The sequence below is a fragment of the Neophocaena asiaeorientalis genome, unplaced genomic scaffold (genome assembly GCF_003031525.2).
Source record: "Neophocaena asiaeorientalis asiaeorientalis breed wild unplaced genomic scaffold, Neophocaena_asiaeorientalis_V1.1 scaffold85, whole genome shotgun sequence".
Lineage (NCBI taxonomy): Eukaryota > Metazoa > Chordata > Mammalia > Artiodactyla > Phocoenidae > Neophocaena > Neophocaena asiaeorientalis.
In genome coordinates, this window is record NW_020174301.1 from 11072176 (window position 1) to 11086988 (window position 14813).

Below are 14813 nucleotides of genomic sequence, written 5' to 3' on the forward strand. Positions count from 1 at the left end.
TGTTTTATACGTATGTCTAAAACAGCCCCCACACATGCTGTCCAATAAGCCATTGGTTACGTGCATCTGTAGCTTTGCAGAGAAGTTTAGTCAGATAAATTTTAGGGAATGTCCAGGATACAGATATAAATCATGAGAGTAAGGTGGTGGAAGGGGAACCAGGGAAAGCATCAGACATAAGGATGTACAGTTTTCAAAAAGTAAATTTTCAAGTGTTAAATGCACAGCATTTATCCATTGGATTTAACAATTTGTTAAGGAAATCACCAATAAAGAGCCTTGGTAGGATGGTGGGAAAGGAGGTGCTACACAGCATGGTGTGAGGACTGACAGGAGGAGGCAGCAAGTGATTGTTAATTTAAAAGGAGACAGGACAGTAACTTGAGAAGGGTCACAGTAATTTTTTTAAGATGAGAGGTGAGCGCGGTTGAAGGGCAAGTGCTAGATACAGCGAAGGAATGACTGACAGCAGAGATCCCAGGATGCAGAGATCCAGAGCCTCCACAGAAGAGACACCTCTACCTCTGACACCAGAGGAAAACAGTGAGAAAGGATCGATATAGAAGTGTGGGAATGGGAAAAGGAAGCAACTAGGACTCAGAGAACATCAAGGACAGACTTGAAGGCCCTGCACCCACGGGAGCAGCATCTCTCCACCCTGTCGTAGGGGTTTTCTCTGTGGCAGTCAGCAGCCCTCAAGTACAAAGGGAGGACTGCTGGTAAGATGGATCCAAAGTGGTCTGGCGTGGCTTGAAAGAGGACTGAGTCGTTTCTTGTGTGTAAATCACAGGCTGAATCCTATAAAATTGCTGATATTTGACTGTATTTTACTTCAAAACACCCAACAATTTCATATGGTGCCACGTAATATTTGTTGACTTGACTAGACTTGACTTGACTTCCCAAGAACAGAAAATAAAGAATAACTACAATTATTTGTGAATATGGCAGTGAACCTCCTTTAATCAAAGACAACCCATTAACTATCAAAAGTTATACTTTACTAAAAACAATCTGTCTTTAAAAATGTTTAATCATACAGTATGTACAATACAATATGCTGCTTTCCTTTTTGGACTTCGCTATCCACTTGAGTCCTAAAAAAAGGGGGAAAATAGCTGGTTAACAGTTTATAAATGACAAAAGTTCATTCAAGATGCATACATGAAATCTAACAGCCAGCCCCTCCTCAGTGAGGAGGGCCCAAGTAAACACACATTATATATCTTACATGAATTCTCCTCTTTCCTTCAATTATCTTGGAATAAAAGAAGCTCAATTAATTGAAGCACATGCTAAGAGTTTACATTAATTGTTGCAAGATGGTTGGACCCAGGTAACGCTTACAGTATAAATTCTTGGCTACTCTTTATGCTGTGATTTTACTCTGTCCATCATGGACAGTATCAGGAAACACTGGTCACCATCATTTTACTTGGATTGTAGCAGAGAATTTAATGTATTGATGGATGCAATGAAAAGATAAATATTTTGTTAAATTTTTAAATGCTTAAATAATCCCCAATATATTGTGGGGATGAGTATCTTAGGGTAGGTAAACAGTTACTGAACTTTTTTCCTCAAAGTCAGTAGCTTTCTTCAATATCTACTAATAAATGTTATTGTCTTTGAAATTGAATTCCAAAATCTCATTGGAATATAATAAAGAGCATACATAATCAAGCTTAAGGCTTAAGCAAAAGATGCTGTTTCGTGTATAGTTTCAGTAGACATTTGATTTCTTTAAAAAATAAAGCTATTTTTCCTTAAAAAAAATTTACATTAAGTACTAAAAAGCTAATTTTAATTCTCCAAATCATAGAAAATTTGAGCTAGAAAAAAAAGTCTTAGCAATTATCTAATTCAGAACCCCCCCATTTCATAGATAGATTTATAGAGAAGGAAAACAAAGCTGGGTGAGATTGACCTGCCCAACATTTTAAAGGGGCAGAGCCAAGGGAATCCAGTCTTCTGATTCCCATCCACAGCTGTGTGCAGTACAGATCATTACTAAGACTTCCTCCCAGCAATGTTCTCCATAAAGATGAAGAATTACTTCAAAAGCATAACTCAAATTTCAGAAATGCCCATTACCAACATCATTCCAAGGTAATTCCGTCTTAATCCTCCTTTTCTACTTTGTACCTATAAAGTAAGCGAACCTAATGGGACAATGAACAAAACTGATGGGAGGATTCAATATTCCACTTATCTACTTTATCCATTTGTTTGGGCGTAAAAAAAGCCAAACCAAGAACAATCCCTGCTCTGTCTCTTTCAACGGCAAGTCTTAACAACACCAAAGTAATCAATCCGAAGAAGGGAACTTGCAACCTCTAGGTCCTGTTCTGCATTTTTCAGCAGTTACACACAATTCTAAAAATGGGGCACTAGAGGGAAGCAAAATCCAAATTTCACCAGAATGTGAAAAAAAACTTTAATAAATACGTGCAGCTTCCCATAGGAAATGTTACCTTCAGCTGGTGTCAAGCACTTAGCCTCGGCCGGCTTTGACTTGAAGTAATCATAGGCTCTGAGATCTCAAAGGTCTTCACAATCTCCTGGCAGAGAACAAAGAACATCTGGGCACTGGGTTTACAGCAAAGGAATTCTTGAAGACGAACTGCCCAAGGCAACATGCAGAGCATTACCTCCCAGTCACGGTAACTCAAAGCTATAATTCCCTGATTCCTAATTTGAGTGTTTTGGTCAATTCCTCCACTTTCTTCGTTAATATTAACAGGCTCTGTTTGAAAGACAAAGTTTTCAAAAGTTATCAAGTCAGAAGAGGTAATCTGAACAGAAACCAATGAATAATAGGAATGAAACCTGTATCGACAAGATACTTAGAATACTACGTATTTATTAGGATTTCATGCATTACTGTGCTGTATTATTAAAATAGCAAGTAGTCCCGTTTGCTTCCATTCAGAAAAAAATGTGGTAGAATAACACATTCCAATCATTTGAAAAACTCTGCATATCTATGAACCAACCACAGAGCTAAGGCCTACTGGGTCCAACATGAAATTAAGAACTTTTAAAGGAAGACATAAGTGCAATGAAAGAACTTCATTCTCTACAGGAGACCTTAGAAGGTAAAGAGTAATGGAGAGTGTGAGTCATTCAACAAAGAATGAAAGATTCGAGCTGCTGGCATTAGGGTTAAAGTAGAAAGAAGGAAACTACAAAAATAACTGCAATTACAAGCTTCCTAAATTAAAATTTAAGGGAAATTATGTAATTTCTTGTTCGTCTTCACAGCAATAGATGTTCAATCAGTGACACAGATGAATCCATAGGTTTTAAACTATGATTAAGTTTTCAGCATTTTCAGTTAGTTGAAGAAGACACAGCATTGTAAAGTTTGTTACCTAAAATAAAAACTAGTTTACATTTAATAAAATACATTTCACAAACTCTAGTAACAAGTACACTTTCTCTAAAACTAATTTTTCTGAACATAGAATCATTTACCTATTATTGGCAGTCGGTCTTGGTCAAGTCTTATTCTTGCAAACCCATCCTAAAACACAAATGTGATTTTAGGAGAAGACTAAAATTTAGATTCAAAACCCATAACCATTGGATGAAAAAATGACTCAATTAGAAAATTCTAAATCTGAGACAATCAAAGTGTACCGTAACAATAAAGAGGAGTTTCTATGGACAAGCCTTCTCTAACATCTTTCTCGACACGGGGTATCCCTCAGGTGCTAATCAGCTCTTTTACAACCGCATCCTGCGGAGCTCTTAAATAAAACTGGAACCATCTTGACTCTTTGACTGATTCATACTTTTTGAATATTCCACTTTTTATTTTTATTATTATTTTTTGTCTGTGCCACTTGGCTTGTGGGATCTTAGTTCCCCCACCAGGGACTGAACCCGGGCCCCTCAGCAGTGAAGAGTGTGGAGTCCTAACCACTGGATAGCCAGGGAACTCCTGAATATCCACACTTTATAATGCATAATTCTACCATTTACCATTGACAAAATATGCCTTTGTTATCATTTCTGGAAAAATACTTTGGTCAATACAAGATTTTTGCGTAAGATGAAAATCGAACTCATCTTACAAGTGCAGGAATGCAACCTGACAGAAGACTAAAGACAGCCTAGAGCAAATTCTCAAAGTACATTTCTGAGTACTTTTTTTTTTTTCCTAAACCATCTATTTTGAAATTACTTCAAACTTAAGAGTTACAAGACTACTGTAAAGACCTCCCAGATATCCTTTACCCAGAGTCACCAATTGTTTGACTTTTGCCGTATTTACATTATTGCTTTCTCTCTATATATATTAATTTTTATGAGTGATGGACAATCTGTTCCTTTTTCCTAAGACTTCAGTGTATGTTTCTTGAAAACAAGAATATTCTCGTACATAACATGACAACTACCAACTTTGGGAAATTTAACATTTACATCATACAGTTATCTAATCTATAAGTTCCATATTCAAATTTTGCCAATTCTTTCTCTAAAAAATTTCTATAATGTAAAAGCAAGCATGTAAGTTTTTAGCTAGTTCCTTCTGCCTATGACTTGTCAATGTTTTGCTACAATGGGTCTAAAACACTTATTGGTTAGTACAAATTCCTTTGCCAGCTCCCATCTATACCTGTTATTATTTACCCTGTTAAAAGCATATAAAAACAATTAGAGAAATAATCTTAAATCTTACCCTTATAATAAAAGAAACATGAAAGATGTTTTCCACTGTTCGGGCAAAAGAATGTGGATCAACCACAAAGTCAAAGAAGGACATCGGAGTATCAGCTACAGACAAAAGAGGAAAAAAATTCTTCAGTACAGGAAAAGTTGTTTTTGCTTATCAGTTAAGACCAATACTCTCTAGTGTCAGCCAGAGAAAGGAAATGGGCATTCATCCTGTTGTGGGATGGAAATCAATACAACCCTGCTGGAGGGCAATCTTGTGTACCTGTTAAAAATCTGTAAGCTGTCCTACAGAAATATTAGCACATGTGCGCAAAGTTATGTGCCAAGATTTTTCACTCCAGCAGTTTACACAAGAGTAAAATGTTATAAAGAACTTGCCCACTAATAGAGGATTTGTTAAATATATTTATGATACAGCCACCCAGTGGGAATCACTGAAAAGAATAAGCGGGATCTTATGTATTTATATGGGAAAATGTCCACATGGAGAAGTCATATTGCAGAATAATGTGTATATTATGATTAGCTTTGAAAAAAGAAAAAACCGACAAAAAAATCCCTACTTAGTTGCATATTTATTATGACATAAACATAAGAAAATCTGAAAATATACACATCACATTTTATAAGTGGCAACCTCTAGGGAGTGAGGACAGGTAGAATAGGTACTTGACTTCTTACTTTTCTCACTTCTATGGCATGTATTATTTTGTAACAGAAAAAATATCCCACCTTCTAAAGATAAAAATGAGAATTTACTACACCAATGTTCTCATGGAATTTCTAGAGAGGAGAAGCCTCATTAAAGACGTATGTCAAGAAAGAATCAAAATGATTCAAACATTACATATATGCCTTTTGAATAAAAATAACTTCTCACTGAAAGTGACACAGGCCTGATAAATACAAGTTGCTCCCTTTTGAGCTTGGTATCATACTTACGATCTTTTTGAAAATATGTTTGCAACAATCCCAAGATTCTTTCTACTTCTTTTTCTGTTGCTTCTTGATGAGATTCTTCCATTCTTTTTAACTGAAAATATAAAGTCGTTATCAAGCAGACTGACCTATTTGTCTGCCTGTTAACCTTTTCTGCTCTCTTACATGGCCAAACTCCTCTAAATATCTTTTATCTGGGATTGCTAGCAGTTTTTATCCCCATCTTACAACTAATAGTTAAAAAAGATTTTTCTGGTTTTAGTAACATTTTCATATTAATTTTCTAATAGAAGAGTAGCATTACCAAATCAACCATTTTCAGGTTGAACATAAAATAGCAAAATACAAAAGGGACACTTTCGAACAGTGGCTCTCAACCGGGAGTGCCTGTGCACCACCCCTCCCCCACCCCACTGATGGGCCATTTGCTAACATTTGGTTGTCATACTTGGGGTGGGGCAGGGGGAGTGAAAGGATGCTATTAACATCTAGTGGGAAGAGGCCAAGGATGCTGCTAAACATCCTGTAATACACAGGACAGCCTCTCACAACAAAGAATTATCCAGCCCAAATGCTGACAGTGCTGAGGTTAAGAAACCCTGGTTTGGGAGAACTAATCCAAACTATAGAAAGGAGTTAAAACTACGACAAGTGGTCAATCTGATAAAATGTTTAAAGGCTTAAACATGTCAAAAATGATTCAAACATTAAATGATTACTTTTAAGTGACAGAACCTGACTCCAGACCCTAAAGCTTAGAAAAGATGGCCAAAGTACATGTATATCATATTAATGGCTATTTGAAATTAGGTGTGTTAAAAAGCAACATGTGAAAAAACAAACCTCGTCAGGCATTGCCTGCTGCTCTTCTATCATCCGAACTTTTCTTGAACGCTCGGTTCGTGGCTTTGGCACAGGGCACTCTCCTTGTATTGAACCCAACCTAATGAAAAATACGCTCTCATGTCTTTTTTGGGGTTTTGTTTGTTTTTGTTTTTTGTGGTACACTAGCCTCTCACTGTTGTGGCCTCTCCCGCTGCGGAGCACGGGCTCTGGACGCACAGGCTCAGCGGCCATGGCTCACGGGCCCAGCCGCTCCGCGGCATGTGGGATCTTCCCGGACCGGGGCACGAACCCGCGTCCCCTGCATCGGCAGGCGGACTCTCAACCACCACGCCACCAGGGAAGCCCTTTTGTTTGTTTTTAAAACAAACTAATTTCACTAACTGAAAGCAGTTCCCATGGCATAGTCAAATTCACAACCAGGCATCAGTGATGTATGAGTGACATCAGACCAAGACTCTTGTGTCAGGTTTGTAACACCCTTTCTGCTCCCTCTGTGTGTCTAAAAGAATTCTTAGGAGCTCGCCTCAATCACAGATACCTCCTCAACACCTTCGTATTTTACTCTGAACAGTAAGCCGGTGAATATGCCTGTGGTCCTCCCAGCTAGCCTGTTGTCTGTTTCACAAAGCCAACTTCAGAGATCAGGGGAAGGGAACGAACAACTCCACTGGGGTTAAAATTTAAAAGCCTTTTGGTCTGGGGGTGCCAGGGCAGAGGCCCACAGCCTGGGAATCCAGAACACACCTGTCTTAGGAGATAACGGGTCAGGCAGAGGCCAAGGGATTCCTTTCCCATCTGGATTCCCTCCACCTTCCAAAAAAGCCCTACAGAGGTACCATGCAGAAACCAAGGCCCAGAGAATTTAGACCCATGTGGTCCCTACACTTGAGGAAATCAAAGTATACAGTAGAGATGGACAGACAAATATTCACGCACAAAGATCCATTTCCACATAATATGGTAGCTCCTGTGTTGCTGTAGTGGAGCATTACTCAAGTACTATGAGAGCATTTGGACAGAGAGATCTACCCAGACGTGGGAGTGGTCTGGTTGGGAAAACTGATCCTACACTGATACCTCTGTCTAGAGAAGTCACTGGAGGCTTCCAAGCTGGTGCCTGTGGGAGAAGTAAACCTTACCAGATGGAAAAAAAAGGGGAAAGGACACTGCAGGCCAAGGGAACAAACAGCAAGTGCAAGGCTGCAAAGCTGTACATAAATCATTGCGGCTGCAAGTTGAGCTACATCATGAGGTAAAGTTTAAGTCACACAACAAAAGGCTATCTTTAGATCCTAGGATTTATGACACAGCCTAGAACTCAGCAGCAAAAAAGACTTGGACTTTTCCTATAGTAAGGAAGCTTGACCTTTTTGCTGTAATATACAGCGGTTCTGGGCACTTGAGTTAAGGGAAGTCTTGTTAAAAACAGATGCCGGGCCCCACGCCCCAGACGGACCACATCTGCATCTCCAAAGGCTTCTAACAGACACTACCAATCTCAGAAGGTTTAGAAGGGTAATCAGAATAGACAGATGCCCTGGAGCTATCCACTTAAGGAAGAAACCACTTGGGTGCTTACCCCAGAGAAGTTATCTACTATGTATTTAAAGGCAGTCTCACAGAAGAACCAGTAAGAGCTGTTAGCTTCTCCATAGGACTGAGCTGGGAAATTAAGACAGAAGCCAATTCCATCTGAGTATAAAGAAAAGCTTTTCAAAATTAGAGTTGTATCCAAAAAATGAACTAGGCAGTTTATGTGATAGTGACTCAAGCAGTCTTCAAATATAAGTCAGAGATCATCTAACAGGAGACTATATGTAATAAATGGCACTTTACATATACTGGTAGAATTTTAAGACATCTTTCATAGGAGATATCATCCTCCTACCTGATAAGGACTTTAAAGATGATAAAACAAAGCCAGACACTATGCCACAGACCCAAAGTCTGCTACGCCAGAAAGCAAAGGAGCAACTAAGACCCGGCACAGCCAAATAAGTAAGTAAATAAATAAATATAAAAAAGAAGATAAAAGAAAGAAAGCTAAGGAGCCAGCAGGGTGCCCTGGTAAGGAGGTGCCAGCCCACGGCCTTTCCTCCTTAAATTAAGCAGGATGAGGGTCCATCCACATCAAGATTTTATGGGCTTTTAAGTCAAAGTTTAGAAAGTCTCCAAACAACATCATCACGATCGTCACCTCCACAATACCAAAGAATTTTTGCCCCTATAATAAAAAACAATTTAACGTTTACAAATGGCTGGTGTGTCGGATTTTTAAAATAATCTTACAGAAAGTGGAATGTATGGGTTTTATTAAAGGTGTTTTCTGCTGTTCTGCCTGATATTTTCCAGGAGTCATAGACTATGAATTCAAAATCAGAACTATCTTCACCACGGATGAGTTCTTCAGCTTCTAGCGGATTTACACCCATATGTGTCAGCTACAAAAATGAAGGGAAACAAAAACCCCAGTTAAGCCACAAGAAATCATTCACCGTACCCAACCGTCTCTATCACTAAACAACAGGCCAGAGGCAAAGTCTGTTTTCGCTGTCCTAACACGTTGGCTAAATTTCTTATTATAAATTCCTATTTTCAAAGGTACCTTCTTTGTGGCAGAAAATATTCCTCAATGTACTCAGAACCTTTTGGTAAGAAAGCGAGATGATCCAGACCAATGGTTCTCACCAGAGTGATTCTGTACCCCCCGTGCCCCCGCAGGGGTCTTTTGGCTTCATGTCTGGAGACATTTTTGGCTGTCACAACTGGGTTGGGGGGAGGCGGAGAGGGCAGCGTTACTGGCAGCTGGTGGGCAGAAGCCAGGATGCTCTCAGTATCCTACAACAGGCCCCCACAACAAAGACTCAGCCAGCCCAAAATGTCCCTCGTGCCCAGCCTGAGAAACCTTGCTCTAGCCCCCTGCAGGCTGAGGGGTGGACGGACCAGAACCAAGCCCACCGGGAATTTCCGATCACCTGTAGTTCACTTTTAAAGTATTAGCAAAGCTGAATTAGCATAAAAATATGACATGACATCCCCAAGCAAAAGTTCTGAGACAGAACAGGGAAGTTTAGCTGGCTTTGGATTTTCATTTTTCAGCCAGCCTCCTGGAGACCTCTATTCAGCTCGTATCTCAGCATTTCCAGAGAGCAGGGGCCTAGCGTCAGGGAGAGAATCGTTCATCCTAAAACCGCCTTCCTGGGAAGAGTTGGCGGAAGTCTAATAATTCTGCTACCTGAAGCTATCTTACAGGAAGTGTATTACATTAAATTTGCTTTTATGAAAGTACACTTTTATTACACTATAAAATTATGAAATGCCTAGAGGTTATCAAATTAAAATGGTAGTATCATATATAAACAGTAATCAAAAACCCTCAGAGAGCTTCACCCGTTAAAGGCGGTTAAACTTTGAAGAAAAGAGAGGCTGCCAGAACCCGATCAGAGAGGCATGGTCAGCTCCACTCCGTTCTCCTGCCACCCTGTCCCACCACCGCACGCTTGGAGGAGCACATTTCAATTTTTGTCTGGTCAAATCTACGAATCTTTTCTTTATAGTCTTTTTATTTAGTGTCATACTTGAAAAGATCTTCCCTTCCCAGAGACTAGACAGCTATTAATTTCAGGTTTTATACGGACTGCTTTAAGACTTCTGGAATTTATTTTGATATGTTATTTAAAGTACAAAGCTCACCCTGATAAATAAAAGTAATTTTTAAAAAGATTACCCAATACATAGTTAACTTTATTTATTGAGCTATACATTAGTGTGCATTTTCCAAAATGCATGATATGTCAAAATTTAAAAGTTGTTAAAAAAGAAAAATTTAAGGTTTAAAATTTAAGTAGAGTAAATTTAAATTTTAAAAAAAATCTAAGGTTTTAGAAACAACGAAAACCTCGTCTGCCTCATACCTTTACAAAATAATTTATCTGGTCAGGTCTCATGGTACTAAATCATTTTAATAACCTTTTAACAAACATTTGGTCAGAAAATCAATGTCCTAGCAGAAATGCTAGGATACAGGTTGGCTCAAAGTAGAACCAAGGAAAAAAAGACAACAGAGTAAGGTACAAAGTTAGTCTCCTTGTGCTTTTTTTTGGTAAATCCATCAACGAAAAGTTTCCAAATTTCAGGTAACAGCCATTCAAACGTATTAAGAGGCAAAGACAGGTGAACAAAACAACAACAAAAAAAAAACCCAAAAGCAGAACCCCAGTCATATTCGGATGGTTCTGAAATATTCTCAAAGACAAATCAAAACATGGCCCCTCCACCAGACCTGTCATCTCCAGCTGAACTCTGCCACCTGCAGTGTGGGCTTTTGCCCAGCCTGGGACAAACGTCCTAGGTCACTGAGAATAAGCTGGAACACTTATGAACTGACAGCTGAGTGAGGAAAAAAATGGCCATTTGAAATAAACATAGCGCCCAGAGTCTTAGAAGGCTAGGAGGTTTTCAAACTGCTCTAAACTGCCAACCTAGATTCCACCACATAGCTCGACTGTCATCTGTTTAATTTGGTAAGATCTCTTTGGAGGAATCTGAGGCCCAAAAAAGGAAAAATGAAGTGAAAACCATTTGCAAGTAGATAATTATATAATATGTGACAGATGATGCATTTTTTATTAAGATTCTGTAGCTTTGAACTTACTAGGGTTTCAACATATCTTAACATATCAAACGAGTTCAGATCAGAACGCAGCTGCTTTGCCTTCTCTTTGCCCAAATCTGAAGCCAAAACAAGAAAGTGGGCGTCTAGGACTGCTTCTCTTGCTCGGGACACTATTCAAAAAAGAAGGAAAACACACACATTACAACATACACATTATCCGCAGGTATTTTCCCAAAACTTCCAACTACACTTACTCCGCATTTCCCACGGGACCAAAAAAATCTCAAACATCATCCATCTCCATCTAAAAACTGGTTCCCCTGCCCAGCTCACCAAAATCTGAAATCAAAGCTAACCAGTCTTCCTAAAAGCCAACTCCCTCTGCACTTTTCCTACTCCCGGGAACTGAACCGCAATCTCGTAACAACCCCAGCTTAACAAAACCTCCATCATCTCCAACGCCGGCTTTTCCCTTTGACTCCAGCAACCCATCCCAGCCACTGTTAACACCGCGCTGATGATGTAAGTCAAACTGAATGCCTGCTATGTGTAAGGCACGGTGCTGGGCGTGGTGGTTTGCCAACCAGCAACAGGTAAGTGGTCAAGGAGCCTCAGGTGAAATCAGGTGCGGGGCCGGCAGTGGGAGATGCAGCCTCTACCTGGCAGCACGAGTACCACCAAATGAACAGTCTACGGGCAGCAGGGCCGTGACCGCTGAGGACGGACAATCCCAAGACGTTTGACAGAGGGCATGGGATTTAAGATAAGCTATAGGCAGAAAAAGATTTAAATAGGACAGAAGAAGGGAATGGGGCAGGGAAACCGAGGAGGAAGTTTGGGGAGGTGAGGGAAGGGTCCACTGGGGGAAACAGCAGGGCTGAGAGGAATGGGTTTAATCGGACTCCGAAGGGAACAGGCAGTGTGTAAAAAGCACTCCAGGAACACCGGCAAAGGCAAATGGAAAAGACACCCAAGAAGAGACAAATACACAAATACCTTTGCTTGGCTCACTCCCCAAGGCCATTTCGTTTGAATTACTATTTCCCGAACATTCCTCAGGCTGGTGAACTTACTGACTCCAGGCTTTGTATTTATACATCATTTTCTTTTTTTTTTTAACATTATCACAATTTTTTAAAATATTTATTTATTTATTTATTTATTGGCTGCATTGGGTCTTCGCTGCTGAGCACGGGCTTTCTCTAGTTGTGGCGACCAGGGGCTACCCTTCGTTGTGGTGTGCAGGCTTCTCACTGCAGTGGCTTCTCTTGTTGCAGAGCGCAGGCTCTAGGTGCGTAGGCTTCAGTAGTTGTGGAACAGGGGCTCAGTAGTTGTGGCTCGCGGGCTTTAGAACGCAGGCTCAGTAGTTGTGGCGCACGGGCTTAGTTGCTCCGCAGCATGTGGGACCTTCCCGGACCAGGGCTCGAACCCATGTCGCCTGCATTGGCAGGCAGATTCTTAACCACTGCGCCACCAGCGAAGTCCCTTTCCTCAGTTTTAATTTAGGAGAATTACTGCGAAAGTGACAATGAGTGAGAGAACGAGGCAGAGGCAGGAGCTAGAGGGGCGGGTTCCTGGGCTGCTCTAGAACCCCCAGCACATCACTGTCACAGCGCACACTGAGGGAAGTGCAGATCTCTCACGGATGGATCCAAGCCTCTGAAGTTAAAACTGAGAACATCAGATCCACGTCTACGGGGGATACAGAGTTCTGTGCTGGCTGACCACCTCCCAGGTCAGTTGTAAATAATTTTGCCTTAAAGAGGTGACCCAGACAGCACAGTGGAAATGGCTGAGGGGGAAACGACCTGTTTGATCGACAACCCTTAAGCTGGGTGAATAATAATAATAAGGGGGCGAAGGGGTCAAGAGTAACCTTGAGGAGCCAGCCTGGGGGGGCGTCCAGGCTTGGGAGAGAAGAAAAGCCTAGAGGGTGGAGGAGGGATTTCGCAGGGTGAAAAGGAAAGGCTGGCTTCGGGAAGGTTTGCGGAAATTAGGTGAACTGGTAGACCAAGATGGGGGATGGTAAGGAGGCGGCAGTCACAGCAAGAGAGACACAGATTTGAAGGCGTACAGATAGAAAATGTGCAAGTGGGTGACATTTAAACATCAGCCACACTAGCGAATGACCAGAAATAAACATTCTGGTCTTCAAAGAACATGAGGAATCGTGGTGTCCGGGCAGCGGCCGGCTCTGCCGGCTTCTTCACCCGCGTCTGCCTGCACGCTCCCTTTCCGCTCCCAATGGACTTAGGAGGGAAAAGTGGTCTGCGGACTCATCCTAGGGCTCTGTGACCCAGTGCCCACATCAGGGACCTCTCTGACCTGTCCTCTGTCTTCAGACAGACAGACTGCTCTTACCACTAACACTGCTGCTGCTTTTCATTCAAACCAAGATTATTTTTTAGCGCCTCCTCCTTCTGCAACACAGGTCTAGAGTTCAGTGCTGAGACTTCTGTCTCTCTTTCTCACACCCCTCCCCCCATTAGAGACCAACAGGGCCACCTGTAGACATGGCTACCCCTACTGGGTTACAGGTGGACCAAGAGGAAGGAGCTGAGGGAGGGGAGGTCGGGAGGACAGGGAAAGAAGCAGGACGTCAAGGTCCAGCTCAGTCCTTTCTTTTTAATTCATCCATTCAACCAATGCATTCTGGGGATACAGCAGTCAATACAGTAGAAAGATAATACGCAGAAAGTTCTCAAATTTGAACAAGCAACAGAACCACCTGGGGGGCTTTGTCAGACACAGCCCCCCACCTCCCCAAATTTCACGTAAAGCGCTTACTATATGCTTAGGGAATGGTAAGTGCACGATAAAAGTGGTAGTAGTGCTACAGTGAAAAAGGTTCCAAAGCTAGTTAAGCACTATTATAAATGTGGGAGTTGTCTGATGTCAATAATTCGCTTCTTATGTAAAACTAATGAAAATTATCCTAAAACATTTGATAACACAAAGCTTCCATACATAAAATAATGAATTACCTCCATTAAACAGGGTGTTGGCCTCTTCAAGGACCTCTGTTAACTTGTCGCTGGCATTCAATATATCCTCCCGGTTTTCTATTTTAAAAAATACAAGCTTTGGGAAGCGTGCTCATCATTCGCTAACAAATGGCTGACAAAGTGACCAGCTGCAGCAACACAGCCAAGCCCCGCCCCCTGCTCCCCGGGGGAATTACTTCCAACAGCTTTATCTCTTTAACCAAAACGGCCAGGCGAGAGAAAGATGACTGTACCCCTTTAGCAGAATGAACTTTAAAAGGGGACCCACTTGGCTCCCCCTAAACTTCACCCAAAGGCTCCACTCCTTCTGCAGCCTCTGAGGAGCGCTGCTAACAGTGGTTCTCAAACTCTGCAAGCCACAGGATCCCCTGGGCCACCTAGAGTTTCAGACTGGATAGGTCTGGAGTGCGGTCCGGGAATTTGAATTTCTGACAGTTCACGGGCGACGCTGCCGCGGGCGGGCGAGCGCTCGCTGGGAACCGCTGGATGCAAGAGAAGGAGCCCAGGCTCCGCGTGCCGTCTCTCCCCCTTCCCGACCATCTGGGCTCGCAAGAGCGCCCGCCCGCGCCTGGCCTCCGGCGGTGCCGTCCTGCTCCTCGGGGACCTGCGCACCCCGGCCAAGGTCGTGCAGCGCTATCCGCACGACGGATATGCTAGCGCCTCGCAAGCCAATCGAGGCGCGGCCAGGCGGCGCAGGGCTGGCCCCGGCCGCCGCCCGCGCCGCC

At 42.0% G+C, this 14813-nt stretch overlaps 1 protein-coding gene across 1 annotated transcript in view; it reads right to left on the minus strand.

Annotated features, from left to right (window-relative positions):
- Positions 1-1012: 1012 nt before the first annotated feature.
- The window catches only part of NSMCE4A (NSE4A component of SMC5/6 complex), a 14445-nt gene continuing 644 nt past the window's right edge, over positions 1013-14813 (minus strand). Inside the window, exons 2-12 of the mRNA XM_024756057.1 lie at positions 14416-14435; positions 14068-14145; positions 11123-11253; positions 8758-8909; positions 6466-6565; positions 5626-5716; positions 4688-4782; positions 3478-3526; positions 2652-2746; positions 2475-2561; positions 1013-1097 (exon numbers count right to left, since the gene is read on the minus strand). Of these exons, the coding sequence (XP_024611825.1) occupies positions 2487-2561; positions 2652-2746; positions 3478-3526; positions 4688-4782; positions 5626-5716; positions 6466-6565; positions 8758-8909; positions 11123-11253; positions 14068-14145; positions 14416-14435 (886 nt within the window). The 3' untranslated portion in view covers positions 1013-1097; positions 2475-2486. The remainder of the gene's footprint in view (positions 1098-2474; positions 2562-2651; positions 2747-3477; positions 3527-4687; positions 4783-5625; positions 5717-6465; positions 6566-8757; positions 8910-11122; positions 11254-14067; positions 14146-14415; positions 14436-14813) is intronic.